We start from the raw sequence: 23,019 nt of genomic DNA, 5'->3' as shown, positions 1-23,019 counted from the left end.
AAGACCAAGTCCATATTATGGCAAGAACAGCTCAAATAAGCAAAGAGAAATGACAGTCCATCATTACTTTAAGACATGAAGGTCAGTCAATATGGAACATTTCAAGAACTTTGAAAGTTTCTTCAAGTGCAGTCGCACAAACCATCAAGCACTATGATGAAACTGGCTCTCATGAGGACCGCCACAGGAAAGGAAGACCCAGAGTTACCTCTGCTGCAGAGAATAAGTTCAATAGAGTTACCAGCCTCAGAAATTGCAGCCCAAATAAATGCTTCACAGAGTTCAAGTAACAGACACATCAACTGTTCAGAGGAGACTGCGTGAATCAGGCCTTCATGGTCGAATTTCTGCAAAGAAACCACTACTAAAGGACATCATTAATAAGAAGAGACTTGCTTGAGCCAAGAAACACAAGCAATGGACATTAGACTGGTGGAAATCTGTCATTTGGTCTGATGAGTCCAAATTAGATTTTTGGTTCCAACTGCCTTGTCTGTGTGAGACGCAGCGAAGGTGAACGGATGATCTCCGCATGTGTGATTCCCACCGTGAAGCATGGAGGAGGAGGTGTGATGGTTCTTTGCTGGTGACAGTGTCAGTGATTGATTTGGAATTCAAGGCACACTTAAATAGCATGGCGACCATAGCATTCTGCAACGATACGCCATCCCATCTGGTTTGCGCTTAGTGGGACTATCATTTGTTTTTCAACAGTGTGATGTGAGAGAGTAATGGAGTGCTGCATCAGATGACCTGGCCTCCACAATCACCCGACCTCAACCCAATTGAGATGGTTTGGGATGAGTCGGACTGCAGAGTGAAGGAAAAGCAGCCAACAAGTGCTCAGCATATGTGGGAACTCCTTCAAGACTGTTGGAAAAGCATTCCAGGTGAAGCTGGTTGAGAGATTGCCAAGAGTGTGCAGAGCTGTCATCAAGGCAAAGGGTGGCTATTTTGAAGAATAAAAAATATATTTTGATTTGTTTAACTACATGATTCCATGTGTGTTATTTCATAGTTTTGATGTCTTCACTATTATTCTACAATGTAGAAAATAGTAAAAAATAAAAATGAGTAGGTGTGTTCCAACTTTTGACTGGTACTGTATATAAAGAGGAGGAGTGCATTGGCCTCAGAAGCTTCCAGCATGTTCTAGTAGCAAAACAATGAACCCATATCTCTAACACACACACACACACACACACACGGAAACTTGTGATTAACTGACGCCATCACATGACCACTCAGCCCTGACTGAACTGCAAGTTAAAAACACAGGAGGGAAGTGTGTGTTCACGCACCAGAGATGATCTATGTTTTCCTAAATATGTGTGTGTGTGTGTGTGTGTGTGTGTGTGTGTGTGTGTCAGGGAGAGCGAGAGTAAATGAGAGAGAAAGACTGTCCTTTCCTCATACAGTCTACTACTGTTTTGAACTTTGACACTAGTCAAAAACTATCCTACAGGCCTACCGTCCACGTGCAACAACAATCTATTCACTCCTCACTTAAAGGACATGTACTGTTCCTTACAATGACACACATTACTGTCCCCAGACCCTTTAAAGGAATTGATGACATTGCCCATCCTCCGTCTGCTACCCGTTCAGCCGGTTATCGACCCACAATAACCAAATGACAGTCCTGTAAAGACCAGCTCTCTGTCAGGAACAACGCCATTACATTACATCCTCATTAGCCTGTGCCTGAGGGGTAAACACACAGAGAAGGCCAGGCCACATTTACTGCCATCTAGGACATTATTACAGCTGCTACACGGAATTAAGGATCACTGTATATCTTCAATTAAGCTATATAAACAAGCCACCCCCTTAGGGGAGAGGAGGAGGCTGAGGTGCATCCCAAATCACACCCTATTCCCTGATTCCTTGGTCAAAAGTAGTTGAGAATAGGGTGCGATTTGGAATGCAGCCTGGAAATCAGATGCTATGGGATATTTAGTTGGGTGAAATGAATACAAATTATAGTTGTTAAGAGATAAAATAAGGAAACGTTTTTGCTGCTTTCTCAATTCTAGCTAGTTAGTTTCACATCTGGTTTATAAAATGTTCTGAAACTGAAGAGAAAAAAAAAATGAAAAAAAAAAATAAAAATAAGCAAACTCCGCTATTTTCTCTGGAAATTGTGCAATGGTGTCAAGTCTATGGAGGAAATGCAGACTTGGCAGTTTGAAGACATTCTGTTTGAAAGGTGAAAGACTGATGAACACAAAGCTGTAAGGGTGAAAACATCCTTCAGATCCGGTCAAATCAGTTGGATGTGTAGGTTATAGTCTAACGCATTTACATGTCACACAAAGGCCTATCCTATAAAGTTGTGATACACATGTTAAAACACATTGGCCAAGTTCCCGGATTGCGCCTAGTCCTGGACCCAAAAAATAAAAATCATGCTCACTGGAGTCCAGGACTAGGCTTAATGTGGGTCTGGGAAACCTCCCCTAAATGTGTACCGGACCCACCTTGACGTGTACGACTCCAGGAAGACCCCCAATGCGCTGCTCAATAGACTGAACACAGGAAGCACAGGTCATCCCCTCTACACCCAGGCAAACTGAGCTCAGCTTGACCTTCAGCGTCATTGTAAGTCCTTAGTCTGGAAACAAAACAAAGGACATAGCTTGGTTTAACAAAGAAAACATTTCCACATTCCAAAAAGCAAACAAGAAGGTCATAAGCTAGACTATTTATGAGCACATGACAAGGATCTCGTTTCCCTAAGCAAGAGAGTAAACAGAAATTAAACAGGCCAGTGAATATTACATTGACATCATACACTCCAAGATAAGGATTCGTCAATGGGCTGATGTGCAGCAGCCCCTCTCAATAAATCACAAGGTCCAAAACTAAAAAATTTCTATTTCTTACATGTCACTCAGAGACCCTTTCATACCCCTATTTCTTACATGTCACTCAGAGACCCTTTCATACCCCTATTTCTTACATGTCACTCAGAGACCCTTTCATACCCCTCATTCCTACCTAACATCACACATATCTCCATCACACTCTGAAAAGCTGTAAGGAAAAACATTTTATGAACCCCCAAAAAATTATCTACTTACCCATCAGCTTCACATACATACATATATATAGATATATATATATCTATATCTATATCTCCGAAAATAAAATCTGCACTACTGCTGTTTTGAGGATCAATCCATATTGTAGCTACCAAATACCAGACCAAACACAAGGCATTGGACGTATACAAAAGAAATCTTGCTCATCCCAGCTCAGGAGCCACTGACAGTGCAGTAGAAGAGGAACATGTCGTTGCTTTGACAGTAGAGAGGTAGGGGCTATTAGCTACATCATTGTGTGGCAGGGGATCTGATGTGATGACGCTCCAGCAACTCCACTTGCCATGAACGACTTCAAGGAACCAAAAAGAGGAGAATAGTCCGCCAGAAGCCAGAAGTTCAATCAAATTCAATATGCTGATTGTTAGTAGGGTTGATACTTATGCAGGGGGGGGGGGGGGGGGGGGGGGTCGTTCCATATCATTTCAGCAAGTCATGACACCCACCATCTCAGATTCTTCTGAAATTGTTTCTGTAGTTAGAAAGATTATCATTCCTGAAACATTTTTTGTTGTTGAACTATAATTAGATTTCTGAGAAATAAAGCTAACTTATTGCACCCAAATTGGCATTATAAATGTATAGGATTCATATAATCTTCAATAAATATAGTACCTAAGATCCGATTTGGACCACAATTCTTCCTAACAATGAGTACGACATGAGGAATCAAATAAAAACATTTTAAAGGCCACCCTATGTTATTTCATAGTTTTGATATCGTCACAATTATTCTACAATGTAGATAATAGTAAAAAATAAATAAAAACCCTTGAATGAGTAGGTGTCCAAACTTTTGACTGGTACTGTATGAATGTCTGTATGTATATACAGTTGAAGTCGGAAGTTTACATACACTTAGGTTGGAGTCATTAAAACTCGTTTTTCAACCACTCCACAAATTTCTTGTTAACAAACTATAGTTTTGGCAAGTTGGTTAGGACATCTACTTTGTGCATGACAAGTCATTTTTCCAACAATTTACAGACAGATTATTTCACTGTATCACAATTCCAGTGGGTCAGAAGTTTACATGTACTAAGCTGACTGTGCCTTTAAACAGCTTGGAAATTTCCAGAAAATTATGTCATGGCTTTAGAAGCTTCTGATAGGCTAATTGACATCATTTGACATCATTTGAGTCAATTGGAGGTGTACCTGTGGATGTATTTCAAGGCCTACCTTCAAACTCAGTGCCTCTTTGCTTGACATCATGGGAAAATCAAAAAGAAATCAGCCAAGACCTCAGAAAAAAACTGTAGCCCTCCACAAGTCTGGTTCATCCTTGGGAGCAATTTCCAAACGCCTGAAGGTACCACGCTCATCTGTACAAACAATAGTACGCAAGTATAAACACCATGTGACCACACAGCCGTCATACATCTCAGGAAGGAGACGTGTCCTGTCTCCTAGAGATGAACGTACTTTGGTACAAAAAGTGCAAATCAATCCCAGAACAACAACAAAGGACCTTGTGAAGATGCTGGAGGAAATGGGTACAAAGTATCTGTATCCACAGTCAAACGAGTCCTATATCGACATAACCTGAAAGGCCACTCAGCAAGGAAGAAGCCACTGCTCCAAAACAGCCATAAAAAAAAGCCAGACTGCAGTTTGCAACTGCACATGGGGACAAAGATCGTACTTTTTGGAGAAATGTCCTCTGGTCTGATGAAACAAAAATAGAACTGTTTGGCCGGAATGACCATCGTTATGTTTGGAGGAAAAAGGGGGATGCTTGCAAGCCGAAGAACACCATCCCAACCATGAAGCACGGGGGTGGCAGCATCATGTAGTAGGGGTGCTTTGCTGCAGGAGGGACTGGTGCACTTCACAAAATAGATGGCATCACGAGGGAGTAAAATTATGTAGATATATTGAAGCAACATCTCAAGACATCATTCAGGAAGTTAAAGCTTGGTCGCAAATGGGTCTTCCAAATGGACAATAACCCCAAGCATACTTACAAAGTCGTGGCAAAATGGCTTAAGGACAACAAAGTCAAGGTATTAGAGTGGCCATCACAAAGCCCTGACCTCAATCCTATAGAAAATTTGTGCGCAGAACTGAAAAAGTTTGTGCGAGCAAGAAGGCCTACAAACCTGACTCAGTTATACCATCTCTGTCAGGAGGAATGGGCCAAAATTCACCCAACTTATTGTGGGAAGCTTGTGGAAGGCTACCCGAAACGTTTGACCCAAGTTAAACAATTTACGGGCAATGCTACCAAATACTAATTGAGTGTATGTAAACTTCTGACCCATTGGGAATATGATGAAAGAAATAATAGCTGAAATAAATCCCTCTACTATTATTCTGACATTTCACATTCTTAAAATAAAGTGGTGATCCTAACTGACCTAAACAACAATTTTTACTAGGATTAAATTTCAGGAATTGTGAAAAACTGAGTTTAAATGTATTTGGCTAAGGTGTATGTAAACTTCCGACTTCAACTGTATGTATTTGGATGGCGTATCAATACACCCAGTCACTACAAAGATATAGGCGTCCTTCCTAACCCAATTGCCAGAGAGGAAGGAAGCCGCACAGGGATTGGTGACTTTAGGTCAGTGGTGACTTTAAAACAGTTAAAGTTCAATGGCTGTGATAGAAAACTTAGGATGGATCAACAACATTGTAGTTACTCCACAATACTAACCCAATTGACTGAGTGAAAAGAAGGAAGCCTGTACAGAATAAATAATACTCCAAAACATGCATCCTGTTTGCAACAAGGCACTAAAGTAATACTGCAAAAATTTGGCAAAGCAATTCACCTTTTGGCCTGAATACAAAGTATTGTATTGGATTTGCCCCAAACATATTACATTACTGAGTACCACACTCCATATTTGCAAGCATAGTGGTGGTTGCATCATGTTATGGGTATGGTTGTAATCGTTAAGGATTTGGGAGTTTTTCAGGATTCATTTTTTTAACGAAATGGACCTAAGCACACGTAAAATCCTAGAGGAAAACCTGGTTCAGTCTGCTTTCCACCAGATACTGGGAGATGAATTCACCTTTCAGCAGGACAATAACCTAAAACACAAGGCCAAATCTACACTGGAGTTGTTTACAAAGAAGACCGTGAATGTTCCTGAGTGGCGAGTTACAGTTGACTTAAATCTACTTCAAAATCTATGGCAAGACCTGAAAATGGTTGTCTAGCGATGATCAACAACTAATTTGACAGAGCTTGAAGAATTTTGAAAAGAATAAAATGGGCAAATGTTGCACAATCCAGGTGTAGAAAGCTCTTAGAGACTTACCCAAAGATACTTACAATTAAATATTTCTGTACTTCACCAAATTTTCTAAAAAACTGTTTTCACTTTGTCATGAGTGAGAAATGGTTGAGAAAAATATATATTTAATCAATTTTGAATTCAGGCTGTAACACAACAAAATGTGGAATAAGTCAAGGGGTATGAATACTTTCTGAAGCCAATATAAATACTAGTGTTGCTAAAAGCAGATACAAGGATCCTGCCTACCTACCCATCTCTTCTTAAAATGTATTGGAATGACAAAGGATGTTTGTATAGTGAATGGAATCCTTTCATGGGTACTCCAAAGCCAGAATAGATCATCATGAGTGACACAGATAGGACTGGATGGTCACAGTAAGCAACATTTGGAGACCTCTAGGACTGTCAGTACTCGCTACATCGACCTCAGAAAACAAGTTACATCATAAGTTAGCTAGCCATGGCATGAAAGTCCTTTGGTTAGCTTCGCGTCACATAGCTAAACGTATTTATTGGATGCGTACTAATAACATTAATGCAATGGATACATTATTGGCTTAATAGCTACTGTAACTATGACACCACAGCAAATGTTCAGTAACTTATTTTCGTACAATCTGTATTTTAATCATAGCTATATTATATTAGCATAGCTAGCTAGCCCAATATTGGACTAAAGGACCGTAACGTTACTCCTATGGGGCTAAGACCGTTGCTAGCTAACGTTAACGTTACTCCTATGGGGCTAAGACCGTTGCTAGCTAACGTTAACGTTACTCCTATGGGGCTAAGACCGTTGCTAGCTAACGTTAACGTTACTCCTATAGGGCTAAGACCGTTGCTAGCTAACGTTAACGTTACATGTTCATGTTAAAGATGCATTGGCTCTGGAAGCCAAATACTCCATCTAACGTTAAACGTGAATCGATGTATTGAAACATAGCTAAATCCCTCTACTTTCATATCACATCAAAAATAATTACACAAATGCAAACTACACACTCACTGTATACTGTTTTAACCTGTTTTACGAGTTGCAGCCGACAGGATTTTACGTCGGAGATAAACTCCCACATACAGAAGAAGACTTTGTCCAATGACTCATGTGTAACGTTAATATAATGGAACTGAGAGTCATGATCAACGGCTGGCTAGCTTTTATATAAAAAACAAAACAAATGCAACTGCTTTCTGATCAAGCACCAACAAACTAGCTACTGAACCTAGTTAGCTAAAGTAAACGTTGTTTTCAAGATAAACCATTTTGAGATATTTACCTGTTTAACGAGAAGATAATCATGTAGCTAGCTAAGCAGGAGGGTGTTGACGTAGCAAAAACGATATTCGGATGCTACGGGGGAGAAACGTGGCTTGCTAGCGATCTCCTTATCGCCGCAACCAGCGCTGTGCTACAGCTTGTAGATAAAATACAAGAATATTGACATTACTTGTGTTTAGGTTGTCGATGAGTGGTTTTTCATGCTGACTTCACACGGTTCAAATTGCGTCGGATCTGCGCAGGAGAGATGAGCTGGGGAGGTGACGTGGGCAGCGTGTGATGAACTTCGGGGTGCATCTAAATATTCTCGGCTGGTGTCCTACATTGGTTTCGTCTCCTTCCCTTCATTTTCGCTGATCAGTGAATATCTTTTGCACAGTTCATATTTTGTAGCCTATGTTGTTCAAAAGCTGTACAAAGGCAAATTAAAATGTGTCGATTAGGCTTAGAAATTTAGTTTTTCTATTCCATTCTATTATTTTCTATTCCAACAAGTGTTCGTTTATGGTCCGACCAACCCAACCTGTAATGCAACGTGAGTAGGGGCCAAGGTTATTATTACAGGCATAGCAGTTAGACCAGGAATGCAGGTTCAAACATAGGACTAACAATGGCATCGACTTTCAAACAATAAAATAAAAACGTGTTTTGCCTAATTATCCGCTGTGTAGGCAATTGAAAGCTGTATGCCTTTATCCCTCACTGTGAACTGATGTCCTATGATAATATGACAGATCGTTTGTCATTCTAAATGTGTGCCTGTAAATTCTTTACCCTTTTTAAAACTAAGAGTTTTCTGATATTTACTGCCTTTACATAGATGTGATTTAAGAAAGTAATAACTAAAGGCTTTAGTAAAAATATTTTTTCTCATGTTTTGTGCACAAATTTGTTTACATCCCTGTTAGTGAGCATTTCTCCTTTGCCAAGACAATCCATCCACATGACAGGTGTGGCATATCAAGAAACTGATTAAACAGCATGATCATTACATAGGTGCACCTTGTGCTGGGGACAATAAAAGGCCACTCTAAAATGTGCGGTTTTGTCACACAACACAACGCCACAGATGTCTCAAGTTTTGAGGGAGCGTGCAATTGGCGTGCTGACTGCAGGAATGTCCACCCAAGCTGTTGCCAGAGAATTGTATGTTCATTTCTCTGCCATAAATCGCCTCACATGTCATTTTAGAGAATTTGTCAGTACGTGAAACTGGTTGTTGGGTTTTGCAACGGACGAGTAGCCAGCAGTTGAAGCTTACATTTTTCTGCATCGGCATAGCCTCTGTCTGGGTGGAAAGGTAACTTTTGAAAGTGCCATGCTTAGATTCATAAGGATGTCTAAGATTTAATTATTTGCAAACAGCGTTGCAAACAAGACACTCTGGTTTGACATGGAGAAATATGGTAAGAATGCCTAGTTCTCTGTCCATTCTTCCCTGAAACGTCTATTTTCATTATTTTGAGTCTTTTTCAACATTTTGTGTTGATTGCAAGCTGATTTTCCTCAATCAACACACAAATAAATATTAAAAACATATTTAATAGAGAAATTGGTGATTTTATCAATGTAAAGAGATTGAAAATATTAGGCTATGTTATTTGACATTGACATTAAACTGATTGTATAGCGTACTAACCAGATGTGTTAAAAATTGTGTTTAATTTGTAGTGTAGGCCTATGAATTGGGCTGCTATTATGTTCTGTTCCTCAGACTTTTAGCTGAGAAAAAATCGGCCCAAGGTCAAATCTATTGCTGACCCCTGATGTATGTACATACTTTAGCAGGAATAAGAGTGTGGCAGAAGTTTTTGTCTCACCTAGGGCGGCAGAACGCCCTGGTGGAATCAGCCAGACGGGTGTTTTCCCTATCTGAACGTGCACTAGCTGCTGGTGCAGATGCGTGTGTACCAGAAACTTATTACGGACGTTCCTGACCTATATTATCAGCGACAGAGCGGCAATTCTCCAGCTATCTACACTCAGTCCTAATGGCTGGTCTTCTGGAAGGCGTTTCACAGACGAATTGAATGAGAAAAGTACATTTGCTATTCTTTTTTCCTTACTGTACTATTGTATTATTATAACCAAACTTATTCGTTCAACTCTGTCATTGGTTTACGACTCAACAGTTATTTCAGCATTGCAGTCAGCAGCAGATAGTAGTAACAAGCTTATTATTAAAAATGCATGTTTTATTATGTCTAGAGCTCACAGTCCACTGACTCACTGTTATGAATTGGCTCGAGCGTGGTTCTTTTAAGCTACAATCTGCTCCACTATTTTATGTTGCTGATGTAAATCCCGATTGAATAATTAACATTATGGTGGGCACTAAAGTGTGTGATTGTGTGATTGACCACTCCGTTTTTGTTATAACAATGTTGTTATATAATAATAATATAATTATTATAATGCATATAAACTACAATCTCTATGATTACACAGACACATTATAACATGCATATAGACACATTATAACATGCATATAGACACATTATAACATGCATATAGACACATTAAAACATGCATATAGACACATTAAAACATGCATATAGACACATTAAAACATGCATATAGACACATTAAAACATGCATATAGGCACATTATAACATGCATATAGACACATTAAAACATGCATATAGACACATTATAACATGCATATAGACACAGGTCTGTGGAAGACTGGGACAAGCTGTCACACCCACACAGGTCTGTGGAGGAGTGGGACAAGCTGCTGTCACACCCACACAGGTCTGAGGAGGACTGGGACACGCTGTCATCCCCACACCAGTCAGACGAGGACTGGGGTAACCAGGACTGGGGCAATCTCCCCTGGGTCTCGTTTGTGTGCCAGCACTGGAACAAAGTCTTCCACATCCCTGACCTCTGAAGACGCTTTCAGTTTAAACTGAACCAGCCTGCCACATCCTACCTGCGGTCCACACACCCAGACCTCATACAGCTGCTCATCAAGAGGCACTCCAACCATCTGCATTAGGTCAACTTCAAGGTAAAGATCTGTAGACAAAAATAGTGCACTATATAGGGAATAGGGTGCCGTTTGGGATGAAGACCTATCTAGGATCAGTTTACCTAACCCAAAATCGTAACTGTTAACATTAGTGTGAAAAGCGTAAAACTGCTCTTAGATAAGTGTCTATGGACATGTTCCTACTGGGACACCAGCACTCACCTTCTTCCCCAACTGCCTCACCCCTTTCAATCCATCCCTTTCAATCCCACCTGTTCTCCCCTCCTTAACCTCCCTTCCCTCTCCCTCCCTCTCTCCTTCATTAACCGACACCCGGCCCCAGCCAAGCCCTGGAGGCAGAGGTGTGCAGCAGAACGCCCACAACAAAGGGAAAGGGAGAGAGAGAAGGAGAGAGTGAGGGAGAGAGAGAGAGAGAGATGGCTGTCTGTCTTAAACAATGTGTGACCTCCTTTATTCTGGCCATCCGTCTACAGCAACCATTATGACTCATCGCTCCTAATGTAGCCTACGTAACACACTGCCTGATGCTAGGAGACTGTGTGTGTGTCAGACCTGGGTTCAAATAGTAGTTGAAATATTTGAAATACTTTGTGTGTTTGCTTGAGCCAGCCTTGAGTGTATAAAGCGTGATTTGCTATTTTAGGACTATTTCATTGGTTTCATTGCACCAGGGAAGTTCAATCAAGCCCAGACAGAGAAAAGTATTTTAAATTATTTCAAATTCGATTTGAACTGAGGTCTGGTGTGTGTATGGAATAAATTGGTTTAGCTAACTTATGCAAAGAGTGCCGACGTCAACAATAACACCCTATTCCCTATGTAGTGCACTACTTTTCTCCTATGGGTTCTGTCCCCATAGGAGAATCTTCTTTGGTTACAGGTAAAAACTCTTTTGGGTTCTATGTAGAACCCTTTGTGCAGAGGGTTCTACATGGAACACAAAAGTGTTCTACCTGGAACCAAAACGGTTCTACCTGCAACCAAAAAGGGTTCTTGAAAGGGTTCTCCTATGGGACAGCCGACGAAGCCTTTAAGGTTCTAGATTTTCTAAGAAAAACTACAGTAAATAGGATGCTATTTCAGACACATCCAGCGTTTGTTGACTGTTAGGAGTTTTGTTCGTGTTCCAAAAATAATGATCCCTGCCTCTCCTCCTACTCCATCCTCCTCCCTCCTCATCTCCTTCCCCCTTCTCCTCCTCCTCCTGCTCTCCCTCCTCCTACCACTTCCTCCTCCTCCTCTCCCTCCTACTCCTCCTCCTCCTCCTCCTCCTCCTGCTCTCCGTCCTCCTGTCTCCTCTCCTTCCTCCTCCTCCTCCGACGGAAGTCGTGAAGGTACCCCCCCCTGACGTGCGGCTCCAGCAGCGTGCCGACACCGGCCTCGGGGATGACCCGGAGGGCGAGGCACAGGGCGATCCGGATGGAGACGGTGGAACTCCCGCAGCATCGATGGGTCTAATACGTCCTCCACCGGCACCCAGCATCTCTCCTCTGGACCGTACCCCTCCCACTCCACGAGGTACTGAAGGCCCCTCGCCCGACGCCTAGAATCCAGTATGGATCGAACTGCATACGTCGGTGCCCCCTCGATGTCCAGAGGGGGCGGAGGAACCTGCCGCACCTCAGACTACTGGAGTGGACCAGCCACCACCGGCCTGAGGAGAGACACATGGAACGAGGGGTTAATTCGATAATTGGGGGGAAGCTGTAACCTGTAACATACCTCGTTCAGTCTCCTCAGGACTTTGAATGGCCCCACAAACCGCAGGCCCAGCTTCCGGCAGGACAGGCGGAGGGGCAGGTCTTGGGTCGAGAGCCAGACCCGGCCTCACTGCGGTGGCGATCTGCGCAGGTTTTCTGGCGCCTCACGGCCCGCTGAAGGTGCACATGAGCGGCGTCCCATGACTCCTCAGCGCGACTAAACCAGTCATCCACCACCAAGGCGCCAGAACCGGTTGGTACCCCAGTACGCACTGGAAGGGGGAGAGGTTAGTGGAGGAGTGGCGGAGTGGCGGAGTGAGTTCTGGGCCATCTCTGCCCAGGGCACGAACGCCGCCCACTCCCCCAGCCGGTCCTGGCAATAGGACCGCAGAAACCTACCCACATCCTGGTTCACTCTCTCCACCTGCCCGTTACTCTCGGGGTGAAAACCCGAGGTAAGGCTGACCGAGACCCCCAGACGTTCCATGAACGCCCTCCAGACCCATAACGTGTACTGGGGACCTCAATCAGATACTATGTCCTCAGGCACCCCGTAGTGCCGGAAGACGTGTGTAAACAGGGCCCCCGCAGTCTGTACGGCCGTAGGGAGACCGGGCAAAGGGAGGAGACGACAGGACTTAGAAAACCGATCCACAACAACCAGGATTGTGGTGTTACCCTGTGATGGAGGAAGAACCGTTAGGAAATCCACCGACACGTGCGACCACGGCCGTTGTGGAACAGGTAAGGGTTGTAACTTCCCTCTGGGCAAGTGCCTAGGGGCCTTGCACTGGGTGCACACCGAGCAGGAGGAGACATAAGCCCTCACGTCCTTAGCTAAAGTGGACCACCAGTACTTCCCACTAAGACAGCGCACTGTCCGGCCGATGCCCGGATGACCAGAGGAGGGTGACGTATGGGCCCAATAGATCAAACGGTCGCAGACAGCAGACGGAACGTACAGACGCCCAGCTGGACACTGGGGGGGAGTGGGCTCTGTGCGTAATGCCCGCTCGATGTCCGCGTCCACCTCCCACACCACCAGGCAAGAGGCTGGGAGTATGGGAGTGGGATCCATGGGCCGCTCGTCTGTGTCATACATCCGGGACAGTGCGTCTGCCTTCGCGTCCTGGGAAACTGGTCTGTAGGATAGGGTGAAAACAAAACGGGTAAAAAACATGGCCCACCTTGCCTGGCGAGGATTCAGTCTCCTCGCTGCCCGGATGTATTCCAGATTGCGGTGGTCAGTCCAGATGAGAAAAGGGTGTTTAGCCCCCTCAAGCCAATGTCTCCGCGCCTTCAAAGCCTTGACGACAGCCAACAACTCCCGATCCCCAACGTCATAGTTTTGCTCCGCCGGGCTGAGATTTTTCGAAAAGAAGGCACAGGGGCGGAGCTTTGGTGGCGTACCCGAGTGCTGAGAGAGCACAGCTCCTATCCCAGCCTAGGACACGTCCACCTCCACTATGAACGCCAAAGAGGGATCCGGATGAGCCAGCACGGGAGCCGAGGTAAACAGAGCCCTCAGGTAACCAAAAGCCCTGTCCGCCTCAGCTGACCACTGCAAACGCACCGGTCCCCCCTTCAGCAGTGAGGTAATGGGAGCCGCTACCTGACCAAAGCCCCGGATGAACCTCCGGTAGTAGTTGGCAAACCCTAGAAACCGCTGCACTTCCTTTACCGTGGTGGGAGTCGGCCAATTACGCACGGCTGAAATGCGGTCACTCTCCATCTCCACCCCTGAAGTGTAAATGCGGTACCCTAGGAAGGAGACGGACTGTTGGAAAAACAGGCATTTCTCAGCCTGGACGTACAGGTCATGCTTCAACAGTCGACCAAGCACCCTGCACACCAGGGACACATGCTCGGTGCGTGTAGCGGAGTATATCAGAATGTCGTCGATATACACCCTGCCCGTGCAGGTCCCGGAAAATGTAGTCTACAAAAGGCCTGGAAGACTGATGGAGCATTCATTAACCCGTACGGCATGACGAGGTACTCATAGTGCCCTGAGGTGGTACTAAATGCCGTCTTCCACTCGTCCCCCTCCCAGATACGCACCAAGTTGTAAGTGCTCCTGAGATCCAATTTTGTGAAGAAGCGCGCCCCATGCATTGACTCAATCGCACTGGCTATGAGAGGTAGGGGGTAACTGTACCTCACGTGATCTGGTTGATGCCTCGATAGTCAATACACGGGCGCAGACCTCCATCCTTCTTCTTCACAAAAAATAAACTCGAGGAGGCAGGTGAAGTGATCCTCCCGCTTCACCATGCCCAGTGGAGCGGTGGCCACCCTAATTAGCCCCGACCCCAATGGTCGACTATCTAGGGCGTGAACTGGGAAGGGCATATCCACTGGAAAAATAGGGATCCCTAAACTATGGGCAAATGATCTGTCAATAAAGTTCCCAGCTGCGCCTGAATCTATGAGCGCCTTATGCTGGGAATGCAGGGGAAACTCAGGAAAATTAATATACACAAACATGTGTGCAACAGAGGGCTCTGGGTGAGCCTGGTGCCCGACTCACCTGGGGTGACATAAGAGTGCCCTGCCTGCTGCCTCGACTCCCAGAGGAACCTCTCCAGCACCGACCGGCAGTGTGCCCTCTGCGGCCACAGATGGTGCATGGACCGGCCCCTCCTCCTGTCGCTCTACGTGCAGCACCTCCCAGCTCCATGGGCGTAGGAGCTGTGGTGCTGGGGGATGGAATCGACAGACCCCGATCTGGACGTCCATGGGTAGCCAGCAGGTTATCCAACCGGATGGACAGGTCCACCAGCTGGTCAAAGGTGAGAGTGGTGTCCCTGTAGGCCAACTCCTGATGGACGTCCTCGCTCAAACTACAATGGTAGTGATCGATCAGGGCCCTGTCGTTCCATCCTGCGCTGGCGGCCAGGGTCCGAAAGTCCAGAGAGAACCCCTGTGTCCTCCTCGTCCCCTGCCTAAGTTGGACGAGCCGTTCACCCGCCATCAAAAACTGCCCGGAAGCGGGTGAAATCTTTGAATTGGTCCAACACCGCTTCTCCTTCCTCCCAGACGGCGTTGGCCCACTCCAGGGCTTTCCCTGAGAGATAGGAGATGAGGGCGGACACACTCTCACTGCCCGAAGGAGCCGGGTGGACAGTCGCCAGGTAGAGCTCCAGCTGGAGTAGGAACACCTGACATTCCATCATACTCCTTCGGAAGATCGAGCTGAATTCCACTGGGACCGGGTGAAGGAGGGGTGAGTAGTGGTGTCCTTGGTGGTGATGGTGGAGGCACTGGAGGAACTCCTCTTCTCTCCCAGTGGTCCAGATTCTGCAGGACGCGATCAATGGCGATGTCGCGATGTTGTAACATGGTCGCATGCTGCTGGACGCGTTCCTCGACCCCTAATCCGGGGTTGTCTGCTCCTGCTGACTCCATATGGTTTGGTGCGTGATTCTGTCAGAAGGTGAGTGTAGCTGGTGCATGAAGTCAGGCGCAGGAGAGCAAAATGAGTGAGCAACGTACTTTACTCAAAAAATAAAGGCACAAGGTCAACAAATACACTTGACCAAAAACCAACGGTAACCATTACGCACGGGTGAACACAGCACCCGTCAAAAAAACCAGCCATCATGAACCGAACTGAACATAGAAATAATCACGCACAACAAACATGGGGGAAACAGAGGGTTAAATACATGAACATGGAATTGGATAATGAAAACCAGGTGTGTAGAAAATTGTCACGTCCTGACCATAGTGAGTGTTATTTTCTATGGTGGAATAGGTCAGGGGCGTGACAGGGGGTGTTTGTCTGGGTTTTGTATGTCTATGTTTTGATTCTAGGTTTGCATTTCTTTGTTGGTGGTGTTTGGCATGACCTCCAATTAGAGGCAGCAGGTTGTCGTTGTCTCTAATTGGAGGTCCTATTTAAGTTAGGTTTGTCCCACAGGTGTTTGTGGGTGATTGTTCTTCGTGAGGTTATTGTTCCTCCAGCGTCACGGTTTGTTGTTTTGTATATACTTGTAATGTTTAATGGTCGCATTCGGTTTCACTGATTTAAGAAAACGTGGAACTACGAAAACGCTGCATCTTGGTCCGCTCATTCAAGCAGCCGTGACAAAAATAAAGACAAAACCAAGGGAAAATGAAAGATGGATCAGCGATGGCTAGAAGACCGGTGACGTCGAACGCCGCCCGAACAAGGAGAGGGACCGACCTCGGCGGAAGTCGTGACACGTGGCCTCAGGGAACTAGCGTTGAACTTCCACCTGCTGAGCGATGAGCTGCTATTGGCCCTCTCCTCTGTCAGTGATCACTGTGTGGTTGCTTGTGTTAGAAATACAAAAATGACCAAAACCCCAATTACATTTTTAAAAAACATTTCAGACAGTTTGATGAGCAAGCGTTCTTACATGATCTGTATAATATTAGCATAATAATACCATAATATTGACAGAGTAAGTCTGATTCCCCATGTTGACACTGCCTGGGACTATTTTTATATGAAATGTGTGTCCATTTGTGATAAGCATACCCCTGTGAAGAAATGTAGAATCAGTGGTTGGGACAATCCCTGATTTTCAGATAACTTGGCAGGATTAATTAGAAAGAGAAATGTCTCTTGGGCTCAAGCTAGACGTACAAATGCTCCTGTTGACTGGGCCTCCTTCAGAGCACCAAGAAACAAATGCACAGGTTTGATCAGGAAGTCCAAATCAGATTACTATTTAAATGCAGTCACAGAGAACCTAAACAACCCTACCAAGTTCTGGAAGCTAATCAAGTCAGTGTCAGGTTCTAATGTATCCTCTGACCTTCCTGACCATTTAATGATGGATTCTAATGAAGTGAAGGATAAAGCTGATATTGTAGGGGTGATAGTCTGGTCTCCTTCACCACCAGCATTTACCAAACCCATTCTGCTATGTGGTTGCTACTTAAAGTCCCCAGGACATTTACAGTATTAGGCAAGACTGCCTTCTCGTCTTGTGCACCAGACACATGGAATAGTCTACAATCCATGATTCATCTAGATACGTTGGTGCCACTAAATTAATTAACATTTTTGATGGGAGACTCTGTTACAGAGGAGTGTAAATGTTTTTTTTTAGACTGGATCATGTTGTTGTGTTGTATTGGTGTATGTTTTAATTCTGTAATGTGTTGATTGTTGCTGCCTTCTTGGCCAGGTCTCCCTTGAAAAAGACACTCTGGGTCTCAATGAGCTTTTCCTGGTTGAATAATGGTTAAATAAAAAGTTAAACAAAGAAACATATCAACCTGGAACACCTGCAAACATCAACTTAGTCAGTGAGCACCCAGGTCAGACACTCTTCTACTCCATCAAGAAGAACAGCTGGGATGCCCAGGTCAGACACTCTTCCAATCCCATCAAGAAGAACAGCTGGGATGCCCTGGTCAGACACTCTTCCAATCCCATCAAGAAGAACAGCTGGGATGCCCTGGTCAGACACTCTTCCACTCCATCAAGAAGAACAGCTGGGATGCCCAGGTCAAACACTCTTCCAATCCCATCAAGAAGAACAGCTGGGATGCCCAGGTCAGACACTCTTCCAATCCCATCAAGAAGAACAGCTGGGATGCTATGGTCAGACACTCTTCCACTCCATCAAGAAGAACAGCTGGGATGCCCAGGTCAGACACTCTTCCACTCCATCAAGAAGAACAGCTGGGATGCCCAGATCAGACACTCTTCCAATCCCATCAAGAAGAACAGCTGGGATGCCCAGGTCAGACACTCTTCCAATCCCATCAAGAAGAACAGCTGGGATGCCTTGGTCAGACACTCTTCCACTCCATCAACAAGAACAGCTGGGATGCCCCGGTCAGACACTCACCCAAGGTCATTCAATCAATCACTCAAACTTTATAGGCCGGTTTCCCGGGCACAGATATCGTCTTGGACTAAGAACAGTGCATTTCAGTACTGGGCTAGGCTTAATCTGTGCCCGGGAAACCGACACTATTTGTATAGCACATTTCCTACAAATCAAATCAAATTTTATTTGTCGTATACGCCGAATACAACAGGTGTAGACCGTCACTTTACCGGGAAATGCTTACTTACAAGCCCTTCACCAACAATGCAGTTTTAAGAAAAATAAGAGTTAAGAAAATATTCACTAAATATTTGTCGCACTGCTTTGCTTTATCTTGGTCAGGTCGCAGTTGTAAATGAGAACTTGTTCTCAACCGGCCTACCTGGTTAAATAAAGGTAAAATTAAAAATTAAAAAATTAAATAAACAGTAGTCGCTAGAGCGCGATGGGACAAGGACATCCCGGCCTAACCCTCTCCTAACCCGGAGGACGCTGGGACAATTGTACGTTGCCTCATGGGTCTGCGGTCGCGGCCGGATGTGACACAGCCCGGGTTCGAAGCTGGATCTGTAGTGGCACCTCAACCACTGCAGTTCCTTAGACCCCTGCGCCACTCGGGAGGCGCTTTGAGCCAATTAGTATGAAATATTAAGTTTGACCGCTTTAGTATGACATATTATGTTCAACTGCTTTAGTATGACAGGTTTTGTTAGATTATGGGTTAAGGTTAGGGTTAAGGTTATGGTTAAGGTTAGGGTTAGGGTTAGGAGTTAAGTTAAAGGGTTAAGGTTAGGGTTAAGGTTAGGAGTTAAGTTAAAGGGTTAAGGTTAGGGTTAAGGTTAGGGTTAGGAGTTAAGTTAATGGGTTAAGGTTAGGGTTAAGGTTAGGGTTAGGAGTTAAGTTAAAGGGTTAAGGTTAGGGTTAGGAGTTAAGTTAAAGGGTTAAGGTTAGGGTTAAGGTTAGGGTTAGGAGTTAAGTTAAAGGGTTAAGGTTAGGGTTAGGAGTTAAGTTAAAGGGTTAAGGTTAGGGTTAGGAGTTAAGTTAAAGGGTTAAGGTTAGGGTTAGGAGCTAAGTTAAAGGGTTAAGGTTAGGGTTAAGGTTAGGGTTAGGAGTTAAGTTAATGGGTTAAGGTTAGGGTTAAGGTTAGGGTTAGGAGTTAAGTTAAAGGGTTAAGGTTAGGGTTAGGGGAAGGGTTAGTTAACATGCTAAGTAGTTTCAAAGTTGCTAATTAGCTAAAATACTAAAATTGTCTGTGATGAGGTTCGAACACGCAACCTTTGGGTTGCTAAATGTTCGTGTTGCTAAACGTTCATGTTATACGCCCACCCTTCCACTCCAACCAACTACCCTCCTTTATTCTTTTGCCTTAAGTAGCCTACTGTCATACCAAACACATCACACTAATTTGAGTGTCCCGGATTTATGTAGGCCAATGTAATGTTGCCTAACATAAAGTAACATATCATACTAATAGGAGTGGCACGGATTTTAGTTAAATATAATACATTTTGCTCTGAGACCAGGCTGTTCTTTTTGACCATTATAACTGAAAACAATCACAGTAAGGTACTTAACTGTTACCCAGAAATGATTTGATATTGAGATTAAAAACGGCTGCATTAGACTTTTAACAATTCGATTTTATTTGTTTTACCACTTTGAAAAAAGTTAGATATTTAAGCCGACGTGAATGCGATCTTCGCAAACACAGTAACAATGCCAGTAAAAGACGCATTGTCGACAACCTGCAATCGGATTAAATCCCAGCCGAAATGGTTTAACGCTACCTACATGTACATATTACCTCAATTACCGAGACTAACCGGTGCCCCTTGTATATAGCCTCGCTACTGTTATTTAGCTGCTGCTCTTGAATTATTATATATTTTTTTACACTCTTTAATTATCTATTTTTTACTTAACACTTATTTTTCTTAAAACTGCATTGTTGGTTAAGGGTTTGTAAGTAAGCACCCCCCCCCCCCCAAAAAAAACTGTTGTATTCGGCCCATGTGACAAATACAATTTGATTTGAAGAGCTATCCTCTAGCATTTTAGCTCAAATAATTTATCCCCCAAAAAATGTAAATTCACTTCATTCAATTCACAGCGATGCTGGGTCGTATCGGGCTGCACAGCCTAGTCTAGAGGAGCTGGTGGTCTGTGCCAACGAGCTGCAGCCATTGGATGAGGAACCGTTCAGGATTGCTGAGCGCTGTAAGAGCCTATCAACCATTGGTCTTGGGTAGTGTGAGGTCACCTGTAGAGGCTTCGTGGAGTTTGTGAAGATGTGTGGAAGAGACGAACTCAGATGTCCATCATGGTGCATATGTCGGCTCAATCGGAAATTACCTTTACATTTCAATCGTGCGGAATCTGTAATGCTTCAGCGTTCAGATTGAATAGAGCCTCCTGTCTCTATTTTTAAACACGCAATGTTATTTGTTTTTGTCACGATTGTCGTAAGGTGTGGATCAAAACGCAGCGGGAAAATGTATACTCATCTTTTTTTTTATTTGAAGAAGGAAAAACAAAATAAACACGTATACAAAACAAACGACTCCAAACAGTCCCGTCAGGTGCAACAAATACTAAACCAGGAAATAACTACCCACAAACCCCCATAGAACAAACACCCCTATAAATAGGACCTTCAATCAGAGGCAACGAGAAGCAGCTGCCTCCAATTGAAGGTCAACCCAATAAACACCACATAGAAATAGACCAACTAGAAATAACATAGAAATACACTAACATAGAACATAACACAAACAACCCCGAAACACCCTAAACAAACACCCCCTGCCACGCCTTGACCAAACTACAATAACCTGTCTGTGCTAGGGGGCAGTATTTTCACGGCCGGATGAAAAACGTACACAATTTGAACAGGTTACTACTCTGGCCCAGAAACTAGAATCTGCATATTATTAGTAGATTTGGATAGAAAACACTCTGAAGTTTCTAGAACTGTTTGAATGGTGTCTGTAAACATAACAGAACTCATATGGCAGGCAAAAACCTGAGACAAATACAAGCAGGAAATGAAAATCTGGTGCCTGTAGGATTTTCAAGTCATTGCCAATCGAACACAGGGACTAAGGATTCATTTTGCACTTCCTAAGGCTTCCACTAGATGTTTGAGGTGTCTATGATGAACAGAGACCGAATGAGAAGGCTGGGAAGTTGGTCACCCAGGGAAGGACATCACTTCATTGGCGCGCATTCATGAGAGAGGAAGCTCTGTTCCAAAATATTTTTCAAGACACAGGAACCGTCCGGTTGAAATATTACTGAATCTTCACGTTCCAAAGGCCCTAAAGATTGATGCTATACAACGTTTGACATGTTTGAACGAACGTAAATAGGATAGATTTTTAAAAACTTTTCGTCGTCACATTTTCCGCATGCTTCCTACATTCGGAGTAGCTGAACTGAACGCGCGAACAACAAGGAGTTATTTCGACATAAATTATGAACTTTATCGAACAAAACAACATTTGTTGTGGACCTGGGATGCCTGGAAGTGCCTTCTGATGAAGATTATTAAAGGTAAGTAAATATTTCTAATGCTATTTATGCATTTAGATGACTCCAAAATGGCGGCTATCTGTATTGCGTAGTGTATTTTTCTGAGCACAGTACTCAGATTATTGCGATGTGTGCTTTCCCAGTAAAGTTATTTTGAAATCTGTCAATGCGGTTGCATTCAGGAGATGTTAATCTATAATTCTTTGAATAACAGTTTAATATTTTATCAACGTTTTTGACAAGTATTTTTGTAAATTGTAATACTGATTCACCGGGAGTTTTGGTGGAAATACATTTTCTGAACGTCACGCGGCAATGTAAAATGCTGTTTTTGGATATAAATATGAACTTCATAGAACAAAAAATGCATGTATTGTCTAACATAATGTCCTAGGAGTGTCATCTGATGAAGATTGTCAAAGGTTAGTGCATCATTTTAGCTGGTTTTCTGCTTTTGGTGTACTGTCCTAACATAATCTAACTTTATGCTTTCGCCGTAAAGCCTTTTTGAAATCGGACAACGTGGTTGGATTAAGGAGATGTTTATCTTTCAAATGGTGTAAAATAGTTGATTGTTTGAGAAATTGAAATTATTCAATTTTTGCTATCTTGTCAAGCATTCCCGTTACCGGGATGAGAACGGGAAGGGGGTCCCATAGAGGATAACAAACAGCCCCTTTACTGGTCAGGACGTGACAGTACCCCCCCCCCCCCCCCCCCAAGGTACAGACCCCGGATGCACCTTAAACAACAAAAAAAAACACAAAAATAAACCCTAACACAAAAATAATCACCTAACTAAAGGGAGGGAAGGGAGAGTGGCCACCGTCACCGACGGTTCTTGTGCTACACCCCCCCTCCCCAACCTCCTACTACGGAGGTGGCTCAGGCTCCGGCCTTACTCCCCAACCTAACCTGTCCACCCCCGCTAACTGCTTATTATTATTTACCCCTCCCGAAGTCTCTTGACTAAGGCGCGTCGCTGAAGACCTCGGGCTGAGGCGTTTGCTGGAGACCTCGGGCTGATGCGTGTCGCTGGAGACCTCGGGCTGATGCGCGTCGCTGGAGACCTCGGGCTGATGCGCGTCGCTGGAGACCTTGGACTGGAGGGCGACTCTGGGAGCTCCGGACTGGAGGGCGACTCTGGGAGCTCCGGACTGGAGGGCGACTCTGGGAGCTCCGGACTGGAGGGAATCTCTGCTGGCTCTGGACTGGGGGCCGTCTCTGCTGGCTCCGGACTGTGGGCCGTCTCTGCTGGCTCCGGACTGTGGGCCGTCTCTGCTGGCTCCGGACTGTGGGCCGTCTCTGCAGGCTCCGGACTGGGGGCCGTCTCTGCTGGCTC

At 44.4% G+C, this 23,019-nt stretch overlaps 1 protein-coding gene across 1 annotated transcript in view; it reads right to left on the bottom strand.

The window, feature by feature from the left end:
- LOC115188980 (copper-transporting ATPase 1) overlaps positions 1-2,600 on the bottom strand; it is a gene marked incomplete at its 3' end in the record, with an annotated part of 30,049 nt that extends 27,449 nt beyond the window's left edge. Inside the window, 1 exon segment of the mRNA XM_029747789.1 lies at positions 2,481-2,600. Within this exon segment, the coding sequence (XP_029603649.1) occupies positions 2,481-2,600 (120 nt within the window).
- Positions 2,601-23,019: the final 20,419 nt, after the last annotated feature.

This window comes from Salmo trutta, unplaced genomic scaffold (genome assembly GCF_901001165.1).
Source record: "Salmo trutta unplaced genomic scaffold, fSalTru1.1, whole genome shotgun sequence".
NCBI classification, from domain to species: Eukaryota; Metazoa; Chordata; class Actinopteri; order Salmoniformes; family Salmonidae; genus Salmo; species Salmo trutta.
This window is presented reverse-complemented; position numbering and strand designations above follow the sequence as displayed.